Source organism: Anopheles merus, chromosome 3R (genome assembly GCF_017562075.2).
Source record: "Anopheles merus strain MAF chromosome 3R, AmerM5.1, whole genome shotgun sequence".
Taxonomy (NCBI): domain Eukaryota; kingdom Metazoa; phylum Arthropoda; class Insecta; order Diptera; family Culicidae; genus Anopheles; species Anopheles merus.
Genome location: NC_054084.1, coordinates 44,052,697 through 44,067,890, shown reverse-complemented (window position 1 = coordinate 44,067,890; position 15,194 = coordinate 44,052,697). Strand labels below are relative to the sequence as shown.

At 40.4% G+C, this 15,194-nt stretch overlaps 1 protein-coding gene across 8 annotated transcripts in view; it reads left to right on the top strand.

The window, feature by feature from the left end:
- Positions 1-15,194, top strand: part of LOC121595863 (probable G-protein coupled receptor 158) — a 68,602-nt gene that overhangs the window by 42,666 nt on the left and 10,742 nt on the right. For all 8 annotated transcript variants that reach the window (XM_041920186.1, XM_041920182.1, XM_041920184.1 and 5 more), the window contains 2 exons: positions 7,025-7,453; positions 7,534-7,728. In XM_041920186.1, the coding sequence (XP_041776120.1) occupies positions 7,025-7,453; positions 7,534-7,728 (624 nt within the window). The remainder of the gene's footprint in view (positions 1-7,024; positions 7,454-7,533; positions 7,729-15,194) is intronic.

Sequence of the window (15,194 nt, the reverse complement as noted above, 5' to 3'; positions counted from 1 at the left end):
GGCACACGTACAAAAGAGAAAATGTTGACTTTGCACACTGCTTCGCTCAACCCCTCTGTAGCCACCACGTAAAATCGAAGCTGCTTTTGTGAGCTTTACGAGAGAATGAGTGAAAACTACGCATGCTAGCAAAGCAAACGATATTTTTTATGCCATTCGCACGATCAATAACCTTTTTGGCTAGATCAGTTTTTTATTTAGTTCTTTCTTTTATGATGAAACATTGCTAATACGTCTAAAAATTTTATTCTTCTACTTAGTACTGCAACCGTCGTTGGTACTGACATACGCAGCCTCACAAAATGCTCCGTCTAGAAAGTTCAGTATATATAAGAATCCAGGATTGGGCATATTGGTATGATTGTACCTGCCGAACCAGGCTATAATTATGTGTAAACTCAATACTGATCGTGGTACTGTCACTCAACCAAACATTTAAAACCACATTAATTGCAGTTTTGATTACTTCACCGCAATAATCTTGCTCAATACCACAGAAACGCATCTGATTGCTCCTCAGGGAATCGTTTGTCCCCCCGGGTTCGCAAATACATCATATCGCATTGTGGACTGCCGTTGTCGCACCCACAAACGGATTCAATTTACGATTGATTTTACCACACCAAAGCAATGCCAATCCACGTTGCAGTCATGCATCACCTAGCATTACAGGAGCCGTGAATAGCGTGTGAAACGCACGAATAAACACAACGAAACGAAAAGCGATAATGATGTCACTCGGCGCGGCAAGCGTTCAGACGCGCTGCCAGTGATGAACGCAGGATGAACGAGTGTACAACACCATCAACTAACAAGACTTTTTCAGACAGAACAAAAAAAAGCCCATAATTTCTTCTTAAAGAAATTTACCAATCATCTCACACTATAGGGGTTATACTTCCGCTCTCATCTCCTAGCTTTAGACTAACAGCTTTGCATTTTATTGCTTCCCATTCGTAAAGATTTATTTCACGATACGCAGTCGCACGTTTGGTTTCTAGGTAGTAGCATTTTGCCAGCTGGTTTAAGTTGACAAAGCTTTTACATTTCCGTTTTACTATCGCTGCTATCAACATGCTGTCTCCTATGGTCATCTGTCGACATGTGAGTTCGTTGTTACAGAGACACACGTTAAGTTGATTGCTCAGTGTTGATTGCTTCACGCTGAACATGAGGAATTTCGCAAGGAACTACACAAATTAGATCTACACACACAAAGGCTTGTTAAAACAATCTTTTAAAAACTATAAGCGAAATTTGTGTTTATTTATGAGCTTCTTCTTAAGATTAATTTGTACGCTCCCGAGCACGCACTGCGCCCCCCGAAACTTTATGTTTAGAATTGAACGAGAGTGAACTTACAGAGGACCTCATAATCCATTTGTTTCAATGTGTAGAGCATTCAATAAGTTCTACTGCTTTTTTTACTTCACTGCTACTGTTTCTACGTTAGAATATTCATTAATCTGTTCTAAGATATAGCTAATAAGGGTATTTTTTTATTTTTAAGAATTGCACGCGCTACTCAATTGTCTTCATCAATCAATAAATATAAAAATCTCGTGTCACGGTGTTTGTTGCCAGCGCTTTCCGCAATGTCTAGATCCTATTCAATGAAACTTTGCACACACCTTCTGGTGGCATTAGAATAGGATTTAAGACTTACAATATTTTCTGATGTTACAATTTACTGATTATTTTTAATTCCCGTACAAAGATTAATATTGTTATTGTAGTTGTATACATATACTTTAGCCGGTCTCGTAGTACAGTCGTCAACTCGTACGACTTAACAACATGCCCGTCATGGGTTCAAGCCCCAAATGGACCGTGCCGCCATACGTAGGACTGACTATCCTGCTATGGGGGGATCAATAAGTCAATGAAAGCCAAACCCACAAGTAGTGTGGTACAGGCAGGCCTTGACCGGCAACGGTTGTTGAGCCAAAAGAAGAAGAAGAAGTTGTATACAGCACTTTGACGCACTAGCAGTTTACACTTGATATAAAATACCTAGCAGTTTACGATGTTGTCTCAAATATTCCATGTAACAAACATGGTAGGATTGGCGAGACAGCTAGTCTTCTATAAATACAGGGTATTCGATGATATTATTGACATGTTCAGCGCGCTATTGAATCAATCGAGCATATAATTTACATGTTCGGTACGCTATTGATATGTTCGGATGTATGTGTAGACATTAGGCTTGGGCAATTCGGTTCATTTCCATGAATGTGAACGTACTAGTTCCTTCACTCAGATGAACTGGACGTGAATCGCGATTCATTCGTTCATTTCAGTTGAAGAAAATATGATAAATTGTTTTATTTTGCAAGAAGAACATAATTAGGGTATTGCATCTTGAAAATTATTAGGTTGTTGGCACGATGTGCACCTCGTGCAGATGAGCAGCCGCAATATTTACAAAACAACGAGCTGTCAAGGATAGCTCGAATAATTCGTAAAAGAAACTCCAGATTAGTTAGATAAGGACAAACAGATATCCCCAATATGAGACAACTGGCTGAGCTGTAAAATAGGGTCAATAAGGGAAAAGTTCGACAAAGGTCGCTAAGCGAGGTTACTCAGGGTCAAGTAGAAACAGGTTAGAAACAAAGCGCCATTGAAGACGGCGCTTAGTTGCAAATTATTTACGAAGAAAGACAGACCAATTTTTTAACTGATCGGCGGAACCTTGAATACGCGAGCGACAGTTACAAAAATTCTGTAACAGCAACTCTAATAAACGGAAAGCTACACCCGTGGCAACATAGGTAGACCAGGAAGATCCTTATTACGATTGGTAGGACGTTCTTTTCATGAACGTCCTGGTATCACGGTTCACGTTCATATTTGTATGGCGGGAATGGTCAACCTAGCGTACTAGGACGTTCTGTATTTCGACGGATAGGTCGTTATTTTGATGATCAACTTAGTACATTATGATTTATAACGAATCGATGAACGTTGATTCGATGAATGTTCGTTCTTTAGGATGAAGTGAATGAATCGTACAGTTTTGGTACTTGAGGCACAACTCTAGTTCACACGTGTTCGGCGATACTATTGAGCTGTCTATTGATTCACCTAATTTATGTAATAAAACGTAATTTATGTAATAAAACGAATACATACTTGGAAATTGGTGTAGTTAAAAAACAAGATATTATAGTTTTTGATTCTTCAAAATTCGGTTATAAACAATGTATTGACAAATGCTTAACTTTTTGACTTTTTAAACTTAAATTCAGATTTTTTTTTCAGAAGGATTTTTTTTTCAGACCCCTTATGCCGGGTGTCGCCTGTATTGCAGGGATATATAAATCCACGTAAAAGTGCGGGTGAAATAAAGTACGCTAACATTTCAAATTCCGCCGATTTCGTGGTACAGTCGTCAACTTGTACGACTTAACATCATGCCCGTCATGGGTTCAATGGACTGTGCCCCCATACATAGGAATGAATATCCTGCTATGTGTAATCAGCAGTAGGTCACTGAAAGCCATGCCCAGCAGTGATACAGACAGGCCTTGACCGACAACGGTTTGTTGTGTCAAGGAAGAAGAAGAACATTTAAACATTTTAGTAGTCGATCTTTTTCACTCTTTCTATCCATATACTACAATTTGTAAAAAAATGTAAGAATGTTTCCAAGCCTCTAATTTTGGCAAACATTTTGGAGAAATATATTGTTTACAATATCAAAAAAATAAGAGATAATCAAATTAACATAAATTATCGCAATGGTCAATTACTTACTTACTTATCCGGCGCTACAACCGCTTTGCGGTCTTGGCCTGCCTCAGGAGTGTCCGAAACCGCTCACGGTCTCGCGCCTTCGTCTGCCAGTCCGTTATCCCGGCCTTAATGGCGGACACCTTCACGCCATCTTGCCACGTCAATTTGGGCCTATCACGCGTCCTTTTTCTTGTGGACGGCCTAAAAAAACTTTACGGGCTGGGTCGTCCGTTTCCATGCGTACAACATGGCCAGTCCACCGGAGCCTGGCGAGCTTGATATGCTGTACGACAGTGAGGACGCCGTACATCTCGTATATCTCCTCATTATAGCGGCTGCTCCATTGTCCTTCCACACATACGGTGCCAAGTATCCTTCTGAGCATCTTCCTCTCGAGCGCGGCTAAGAGGGTTTCGTCTGATTTGGGCAGTGTCCATGACTCAGAGGCGTATGTGAGTACCGGTACTATATAGGTACTATATAGTCCCAGCTTCGTCCGTCGCGACCGGTTCTTTGAGGTGAACTGATTTTTCAGGCTGTAGAATGACCGGTTGGCAGCCAGCATCCTTGCGCGCACCTCAGCTTCCTGTTGCTTTTGTCGTTGCTGACCTTTGACCCCAGATAGGTGAATTCTGGGACGACTTCAAAAGTGCGTTCACCTATCTGTACATCACGCCTACGTGGGCTCTGATTATTTATTGGTAGGCCCGCTGATGTTGCCACCATCAGTTTGATCTTTGCCTCGTTTATCTGCAATCCGAGGTTCTCTGCCTCCTGCTTGATCCCTTGGTAGGCTTCTGCTACATAGGAGAGCTGCAGACCAATGATGTATATATCATCAGCGTATGCTAGGATCTGGGTTGACTTATTGAAGATGGTTCCCGTAGTCTCCGCCCTCGAGTCGTGGATGGCCCTCTCTAGTGCCAGGTTAAATAGGAGACAGGCAAGCCCGTCCCCCTGGCGCAGAGGTGGTAGCAAAAGGTCCTGAGAGTTTTCCATCCACCTTCACCTGGCATGTGACGTTGGTCATAGTCATTCTATGGTTAATTAGTATTGAAAAAACTTTTATGATAGGTCATATAGTGAACAAATAGAACAACAAATACAAATAGAAATCCTCTGAAAAGATGTATATCTGGGAAGGAGCAAAATCACAAATCACAGACATGTGTGTTCTTGAAACAGTAACAGTAGCAATGGTTGACGAATCTAATTCATTTTATCATAATTATAATACACTTAACGATTTATAATTCATATTAAATTCCTCAGAGTTCATAGTTAAATTATTGAATAGCAATCGAGGGGTCACAACAAGAGTCGCGATTTAAGAGCTACCGCAGTTGATGCATCATTTGTACTATAACGACCTCTTCATGGTTCGGTTCTTAGGAGATGATTACTGAGCAATGATTTTTCTCCCAGCATGAACACACATAATTTTCAAAGAATCATAATCCAGTTGCTTCCTCCCACGTTCAATTTATACGGAATTCCAAGAAGTTCAACAAAAATTAACTTTTGCACGTTATTTAGAGTTACATTGCACAATACGTGCCTCACTTGAAAGAATTCGAACATTTTTAAACTTTTTTTTCCATTTTGTTACATACATAGGAGAGACGCTAAAATAAGTTTTGAAGAAAAATACAAGCACTGCCTGGGAAAAGCAGAGGTTGATATGATATTAATTTAAAAGGATTACCATTCTTTCTGAATAATTGTAACTTTTTCAAATCAAAAGAAACTCATACTATAACGTGAACTCAGACTATTCAGAATAAAAATATACACAACCGAGGACATGGATAGGATCACAGTAAGGTTTTCTATCATATTCATTTTTTTTAATTTCGGTTTGTAAATTTCCTCGATAACTTTGCAACTACTGCAAAAAAAAATTTCAAATAATTGACTGATCCGTTTTGCTATCAGGAACTGTGCACGTAATGACTTATGGACAAGGGGAAAAATGTTCAAAAAACTCCATAACTTCATATGAAATTGTCACAATAACAGTATAGAAAAAAAAACAATACAGGATGTTTTAGAAGCTCTAATACTAATACACTTTATGAACTCTTTCGCACGGCAAGTGGCAATTATGGCACGCTGGTGATATAGATGTCAATTCAGTGGATTTTGTATGACGGAAAGTGGATCCTATGGCACCCCTAACGGATAGGCCCAACAGGAGTTTATATCATCCATTGGAATACAATCATATAACTGGAATCCATTATCCCGGCCTTAATAGCGATCGCCTCCATCATGCCTAGCCCTCTATCCTTGTGGACGGCCTAAAAAGACTTTACGGGCTTTACTGAGCCTGGCGTGCTTGATGGGCTCCACGACATTGAGATCTCCATATAGCTCATATAGTTTGTCGTTTTTTTTCTTTCACATATACGGGGCCAAAGATCCTTCTTATCATCTTCGTCGCGTTCGTGATAACTTTCGTTATAAAGAAAATCAAATCAATTTGATCAGAAAATAAAAGAATGTATTGGTTTACAATTAAATACAATTACATATACTAAAGAATATCAACTAGACATGCAAGTACGATGCATATCTAATTGATATTCTTTAGTATATTTAATTGTAATTATTAAATCAAACATCTACAAAATATCTGTTTATATGTACTAGTTATACATCTTTTTAAGCACAGAAACCGGTAATGATACCGGTAAGTTGATTGCCGGTAATGAAGAAGTTTCAACTGCGATTTAAAAAAACATATGTAAAACTCAAGTTGTTTCGACAGTATCGTTTTCCGAGCTTGTGAATCATTTTGAAGTATGTATAACAAGTGAAAACGAATGAAACAATGGGAATGAGAATGCAATTATCTATTTATTAGAGCACCTATACAAAATACTTTAAAATAATTCGGAAAATATCAACAAATGTTGAATTTGTACGTTAATCCACCTTTCACCATGTCACCATGTCCACCATGTCATTGTAATGTTTTTACCTAAGTTATTAAAAACTACGCTTAAACAGACAAATAAACCCTTATATCGATGCATTTATTCTACTTACGTTTTAGAATTTTTCGTTTACATATTCAATATATATTTATGACAAACACAGTGTTCGAAATAAAAGCATTGTTAAGGCGCAATGAATAATGACTCCATCATTAATCCTTAATATTTGCTTTTTTTAATTTAATTTCAAATATTTTCAATTTGAATCAAACTGATTCTTAAAAGCAATGTTATTACATGTCTCAATTCATTACTTCAAACAATTTTTCTTCTCGCTTATGCAGGTTGCGCTACACTTCCTGCAGGCATCGACTGTGCGTTGCCTGCTGGAGCCGTGGTGTCGCGAGCTGGGCTTCATCATCTGCTACGGTGCTATCGTGCTCAAGCTGTACCGTCACCTGGTGGAGTTCCGCACCAGAAAAGCTCATCGATGGGTTGTGAGAGATCTCGATCTACTGCGCTACCTGTGCGCCATGATCGTCGCGGTGCTGTGCTATCTGGCCGCCTTTACCGCGACCAGTCTCGACTTTTTACAGTACAGCGAGCTGGTATGGCAGATGGACCAACCGCAGTCGATGGACGCCGAGCAGGTCGCGTCCAATATGTGTCGCCCACTTCGCTGGGACTACGTAACCGAGGCCGGCGAGCTGCTAATACTCGGCTTCGGTCTACAGCTAGCCATCGCCAGCCGCAACGCAAACACACAATTTCGGGTAAGTTTGTACACGCTTAATTGTGTTCATTTGCGATAAAATCATATTTTCCTGTTGTTTTTTTCTTTCTCCATGAACAGGAGCGACAGTTTTTAGTAGCCTCCATACTGATCGAGTTTCTCGTCTCGTCCACGTTCTACATACTGCGCTTCTGGTATTTGGAGGAGTTTAATCCGTCTACACTGTTCTTAGCACTGTTTGTGCGCTCGCAGCTGACCAACACCGTGACGTTGGGTTTGATTTTTCTGCCCAAACTCTGGTACCAGCATAAACAGGTAAATGTCGGAGGGTAAATTCCGTTTTCCTGGCTTCCATTTCCATCCTTCTCCTTCCTAGTCCAGCCTGGTCCATTCCGAAACCCCTTCCATCCCTGTTCACAGAGGAAAAGTTACAAATTCGACCATCGATCGAGACGCTTTGTGTAGATTTTCCTCTACAACGGCAATTGGACAAATGTTTTGTAAAGTTGTAACCCCCTGATATTGGAACTCACAGTCAAATTAGCTTCAGAAAACATCCTCCAATCGGAACCGTATACTCAAAGAGCGAATACTTCTCCTCCCAATATGGGCCAAACCCCTTTGTTTTTATCCCACAAGACCAAACACACCAATATGTCCTACGACAACCCGCTTTTCATCCAACCCATCCAATCCATCTGCCCCTCTTAATGCTGCCCTCGCCTATGCCTATGTGCCACACAAACACCGCCTAATGAAAAAGTCAAGGGAACCAATCTGCGCTAGCACGCTGCGTGTACTTTCCGTTAGCAAATAACTATGTTGTTCAATATATTCGTCCCACCTTTTTGCCGTGACTGTTTTTGTGAGTGTCATCCAAAACCGTACACTCAGTATCTATGCGGATTGTGTCTGCGTCTCTGTAGCATTGTGTCTGTAAATATGTTTCACTCCCGCCAAGACATCGTTCGATAATATTTTGTCACCTTTTTTTAACGTTCATTCATACATTTTGTTTTTACATTTGTTCTGACATGTGCGTGTTATTTTTGTTTTGTTCTCTTAATTCTCTAAAGCATTGAAATTGATCAACAAAAAGTTCTTTATTATTTTCACTCGTTTTGTACACCGAACCATAAACAAGCCCATTCATCTTATGAGTTTCCACAAGCCCCCCAGCCCAACGACGCAAGGCAGCTTGGCTGAGCAGCTTTCTTTTGCCAATTATTTACTCGACGATCTGCACACCGGCCTGCTAATTATTTCAACATTAGCCAAGCGAAACCGTCGGCATAATAAATAGAGGTGCTTCTTCACTACGCCCAAAAAAAAAAGAGAAAACGTTATGTCATCGAAATTTACTTTCATCCCCCCCCCCTTCCCCCCAAAAAAAGAAAAGCAAAAGGAATAATAATAATCGCCTCCCGTACTCCCGAAGGGTATAATGTTTTCCAGCTTAAGTAAAGATAAGATGCCGGCGTTAATTCTTCCGTACATTTGCACGTAGCATCTCCGCCGACTCCTTTCTGGTCGTCGAGTGTTTTTGTTCTACTTTTTGCTTTCCTACTTGCGCAATGATTTAACAATTTTTACTCCCGTTTGCTGTTTTGCTGACACAATTTTTTTATCCACTACGACGCGTAAAGTGCCCACCGGCCTGATTTTCTTACAAAATGTGCCATTTTCTTCATAGACAATAACCTTGCGTATTTTAAAATGAACCGATTTTGGTCGGGAAATGTGGGGTGAAGGAAGAGACGACATGACAATGGTTCTTCTTTTCACGAGCTTCTTCCCACCGTCAATCAGATGTGAATGGTGGCACAGGAGGTGGTAGGTATTAAGCCAACACAGGCTGCTTTCTTATCTCGTCATCATCATCGCACGCTTCCTTTTACCATCTGTCAACCTGTTTTTTAGAGAATGGGGCAGTGGGGAACTCTGCGTGGTATGGGATGGACGCTATGGGCTTGAATGAAAAACAAATTGAACCACTTATTTACAAAATGTCCCCACCCGTTGTTCCCCCGGCGGCGCTCATGAGGCTTTTATGACACAAGAAAGATGGCGCCAACGACGGTGGCATCACCGTTGGTCGTCGGTTGTTTACTGAAACGATGTCAAAGACAGGATGTTGTTTTTGATTCATCGTTATCAAGATAGTGTGGCTTCGGTGGAAAATAAACTCACACCCATAAAATGAGCCGCGCTGCTCCCCAGCCAAATGCGCCCACTGAACTAACGGTACGTCTTGGATCGAAGCTTAAAGCTGCTCCACTGTCTCATTATGTTGCAACAGGCCGAAGTGCGTAGAATCGAAAATGTGAACAATCGTATGTGTGTCTTTTCTCCTTCGCTCGACCGCTAAATGTTGTTTGCCAATTACTAAACATGCTCCAGCTAGAGTACCTTCTCGTCGGTTCGAGAAGCGCTAATGTTGACATACGCCGTTCTTTTCGGAAGTGAGCACGCGAGCAGCAGCTACCCGCATCGTCGGTGCAATTGAGCGAAATTGATTGCGTGTTTATTCGACTGAAACAATCTAAACGCTGCTGCTCCGCGGCCTTTGGTTTTCCAACAGAATAACACGCGGAAGAGAGTTAATGCAAACACACACGCAAACACACACACCCAACCCAGCAGTGTTTAAGCTCGAACGATTCTCAGACCTGAATCTCCGAGATTGGAATGGTCCTAAGTCATTTGTTGGATTTGGAGATTTATAAGTTAATCAATTTATAGAAAATGTGCTCCTATGGCACATCGAAAGGATGATGAGCAGCACTACCAGTGCACAGTGGGCAACGGCCATACAAACGCCGGGATGAAAATCAATTCCTCGTGCTATTGCAGTTTTTCTTCATTCAATAACATTGCTCTTACTACACAGAGCAGTCCTGTACTAAAATCGTCAAGACAGCGAAAAACATTAATAGTTATCGCTCACAACATTAAATTATTGTGTAGTACTTAACAGCATCAACAATTATTGTTAAGAAATAAAACAAAGGCGGAGTAAGTTAGTTACTAAAACGATTTTTGAGTATTACGCGCTAAAAAAGCCGAGTTTTTCATGGTTAGTTTTGAAAAGAGCTTATTCCTATCTTACGACCTTTTTCAAACTGTTTTTCTCTGTTCAGCTTTGTTTATTATGCCTGTTTGTTTCAAATGCCCGTTTATGACAGGTAGTTCGATACTTGTGGTGTATGGCTCATACAACAACACATCAAAATCGCCCGCGCTATTTTCAAGAAAAAGTTCAATAATTTTCGAGGTCGCGGATGGTCGCAGCTAATTTCAACGTCAAAACGTAGGAAAAATGTTGATCTTTCCGATGATATACGACACACGAGTGAAATCGAGTCGAATCATAAAAAAATTCACTCTCCAAAATGAAAATATCCAAAAATTCGGCAGTGATGTTTGGTTTTCAATCATTAATGAACTTTAAAAACAAGTTTTTGCAAAATTTTCAGACATAACATCAAAGTATGACAAAAACCTTTTCCAATGACACATTAATTATCAAAATCTAACTATCATATACTAAAATATGATGGTTTATGTTCGGTCGAAAAATAGCTCAAATTTGGGACAAAAAACACAAAGTTTACACTTTGATGGCCTATATCTCAGTAAGTTTAAGATAAAAACGTGAAATATTTTGGTTTCAACTAAGTTTAAGTATCTATTTTAAGAAAATGATTACGGTGTTAACCTGCGATGAAGTTGGTTTTTCGATTTTTATACAGGCGTTTGCCCAACGTGCAGTGGTGGATCCATGTTTCTCAAACAAACTTTCATCCGCTTCTAACAATTCTGATGTATTAATTTATTTAACTAGTTGAGGATGATTGATGATGAATAGATCCGTGAATGTTTGGATCTTCATATAAAGCAAACACTCGAACTTTCAATTATTATATCGTAGGAAACTTTCTTGATTTAATCAATCTTTACAGAATGTCTTTCAGTCCTGAATTATTTTCCATCTGGGCAAGTTATGGCTGCATTGAATTACCAAATGTTTTTTTCGATAAAGACAAAGAATAAATCTAACTAATTGAAGGCAATAGTACAGGTTTGATGAAATGCAAAAAAATGATACAATTAAATCCTTTCCGCTTCTTCTACTTCTTCTACTTCTGCTTGGGGTAATCTTTTCTTGCGATTCACCTCTGAATACTGTCTTTATGTACATGAGTTGTGAATTTTGTTTGTTTTTCGATGCATAACTCAAGTAACTTTGATCATTTCGGTAAAGGCTATGTATACATACCAAGACCGACGCAAGATTCAACGATAAACCATATGGTTATACCAAACGTATAAAAGCTAGCAAAAAGTATTTTATCACGCAACAGAACCTGAGAGGGAATTGATACACATCCGGATATTTCAGGAGCCAGCGTTTCAGTTCAGTTCAGGTCTAGTCTGACCGCTTTAACAGTTCAAATTTTTTTTTATCGTTACAAACATTTGTGTTAATGCAACTGAAAATGCATTTCAATGTATTTACAAAGTTTTCATACTTATTTCAATCTTATAACAGTACCAAGCATTTCAGAATAATTGGCAAGAGCGTACAACAAACATGCTTTGATCCATAAGAAACCTTTCCGGAACGATGCTTATCCATCATTATGCGTCAAGCGTTCCAAAAAGTTAGCACAGAGTACTTATCCTCTCCTTTACGACACTCGCCTCTTCTTCACTCAACCATAAAAATGTATCGAATCAATGGTAGCAGCGGTAAAACGGGTTTCTGTTAAAGTTTACCCTTCCTTTGCCCAATGCCATTGCAACCGGAAACGGAAGTTTTGCTAATGTCAGTCCCAAGAAACATCACGCCAATTTCTTCCTTACTGACATTACTAAATGCAAGCAAGAAAGGACAAACACGAAACAAAGTGACAGCATGCCCCATGTCTTGCAAAACTCTCTTCCAAATTACAGAACTACGTTCTGCCCATCCTCTACATGCACTCCAAATCTGTGAGTGTTACTGTCTTACGCTTCGGTGCACACTACCATCGGAAGCACGCTCCGTTGTAGCTTGCAAACAGTACACACGTGCACGGGCTCTTGCACTTTACTCAGGAAAGCTCGAAACTGTACGACCCAAAATTGGATCTTTATTATCCGCTTGCTTCATCGCCCGCGACCCATCGCCCTAGGGGACGATAATCCAGGATAAATGTGTAATTTAACACTTTACACCCATTGCTCTCCCGAGCCGCAGGATGTGCCAGCCGCCAGTTTCAAGTTTACAGCTTCCCCAGTGAAAACGAAGCTTGGACAGACTTTCAAATTACGTCAGAAATTGCCAAACCAGCGTTCGTTTCGAGGGGCCGAAAACTTCCAACAAACACACTTATCCCGTGAACCACGCGACCGTCCGACGGAAAATCGGTACACGGTGTGATTTTCCGCAGTTCGGGCAAGCATCGTGCGGAATATATATATATATATATATATATATATATATATATATATATTATATATATATATATATATATATATATATATATATATATATATATATATATATATATATAATATATATATAATATGTATGTATGTGTGTGTGTGTGTGTGTGTGTGTGTGTGTGTGTGTGTGTGTGTGTGTGTGTGTGTGGTGTGTGTGTGTGTGGTGTGTGTGTGTGTGTGTGTGTGTGTGTGTGTGTGTGTGTGTGTGGTGTGTGTTGTGTGTGTGTGTGTGTGTGTGTGTGTGTGTGTGTGTGGGTGTGTGTGTGTGTGTGTGTGTGTGTGTGTGTGTGTGTGTGTGTGTGTGTGTGTGTGTGTGTGTGTGTGTGTGTGTGTGTGTGTGTTAGCGGAAGTTGAAGTTGGAAGAAACCCCTTGCTCGAGTATCTCCGGACTTTATTAAATTACATAAATCATGAGAGGAAAATTCAATCGAAGGGACATTTCTCATCGTTGCGCTTTTCGCGCAAAATGGATGACGCGTGGTGATGGTTTCCCTTTGCGTATGTGCAGAGGCAGCAAAGGCAGACGCAGAAGTCACCGGTAACCACCAGCTACATGTACACGGATTCCATGAAAGATTTGATGCCCACGAACATAGCAAAAAAAAAGCTAGAACCGGCACCGTCATACAAAATCTTCCACTGGGATGGTCGGGATGGGGATACAGAGAGAGAAAAGATGTTACTCCTGCGAATCCTAATCAAATTTTCATGACAATAAACTTCGTACTGTTGCGTTGGTTCTTTAAACGAGAGCCACCGAAAAGTTAGTCACGTAACACTCTTGAACGCGCACCAGAAAGCTTGTTGCACGTAAACGTGGCGAAAAGTTAAAATGAAAAGGCACACTGTAAAACATGAAAGATACGCAGACGACACAGCTTTTTCACCGCCTTCTATTTGGTGCGTAGCAGCGCAGGCGTGTATATGTGTACCTGCGTGTGTCTGTGTTTATGTGTTTGTGTGTATTTATGTATGTATGTGCGGTTCGAACTTTGTCTCCGCAGGTGTTGTTACTTGACTACTTGGATATTGAAGCATATTGAGGTGCCTCATCTTATTAAATATCGCTACTAGCTCCCTAGTTTCCTTAGCTTGTCACGTCCGTTGCACTCTTTAAGCGGGAGGCAAATGAAAGAGTTTTCATTCTCGCTGCTCTCAAACACCTGAAATAAAGTGTACCGACATGGTGCGACGTGCTTCGGTGAGAATGTTGTTGGCATAATCCCCTAGAATACAGAAGATGGGAAGTAGTGAACGAGCAATACAATGACAGGTACACTGAAAAGAGTGTAGAATGTGATTGATAGTATGGTGAGATAGAGTGACAGCTAAGAAAACGAGTGATAAAAGAGATTTAGAGTTGAGGATAGTATTTGACTAAAAATAATGTAAAACCAAGGATTTATAGCTATTTTGTTAGTTTTTAGAACTGATGTTCTAACGTTAGGTCATATAATACTAACTTTAAATACCAAGGCTCGGTCCCAACGTATAGTCGTCAACTCGAACAACTCAATAAAATGCCCATCATAGGTTCAAGTCGGTTATCCGGTCTCATTGTACAGTCGTCAACTCGTACGACTTAACAACATGCCCGTCATGGGTTCAAGCCCCAACTAGACCGTGCCGCCATACGTGGGACTGACTATCCTGCTATGGGGGGGGTAATCCAAAAGTCACTGAAAGCCAACCCCACAAGTGGTACAGGCAGGCCTTGACCGACAACGGTTGTTGAGCCAAAAGAAGAAGAAGAAGGTTCAAGCCTAGAATGAATCATCCCCCCATAGCAAGGATTAACTATCTGGCTGCGTGGTAATGCATAAAGTCTCGGCCTATAACAGGCTGGCATGTCCGCATAGGACGTTACGCCAAATAGAAGAAGAAGAAGTACCAATGCAGGCTGTTGACTACCTTTTTTCTTCTATTTCGCGTAACAACCTACACGGTCACACCGACCTATTCAGACTACCGAGGGATAGTCTATACGGGGCTTGAATACCCGTGAAGGGCATGTTATAATTAAGTCCCATGAAGTCGTGCTGTTTAACAGCTGTACCACGATATCACTCCTATTGACTAAAATGAATGATTTATTCTAATTTTTCAATTTTAGCTTCATATTGGTCATTATTGGAAAGCCACGTGGATGTTTTGTCCAAGGGAAGCTGTCCGACTTTCAGTGAACCTCATAAATTTCATACTTTTGCTGACATTTATACATGGTTTTCCGAGATTTGTCAAATTATCGGCCTGACGAGCATAGCTCAACGATTTTGAAGATTTTTTTCGAT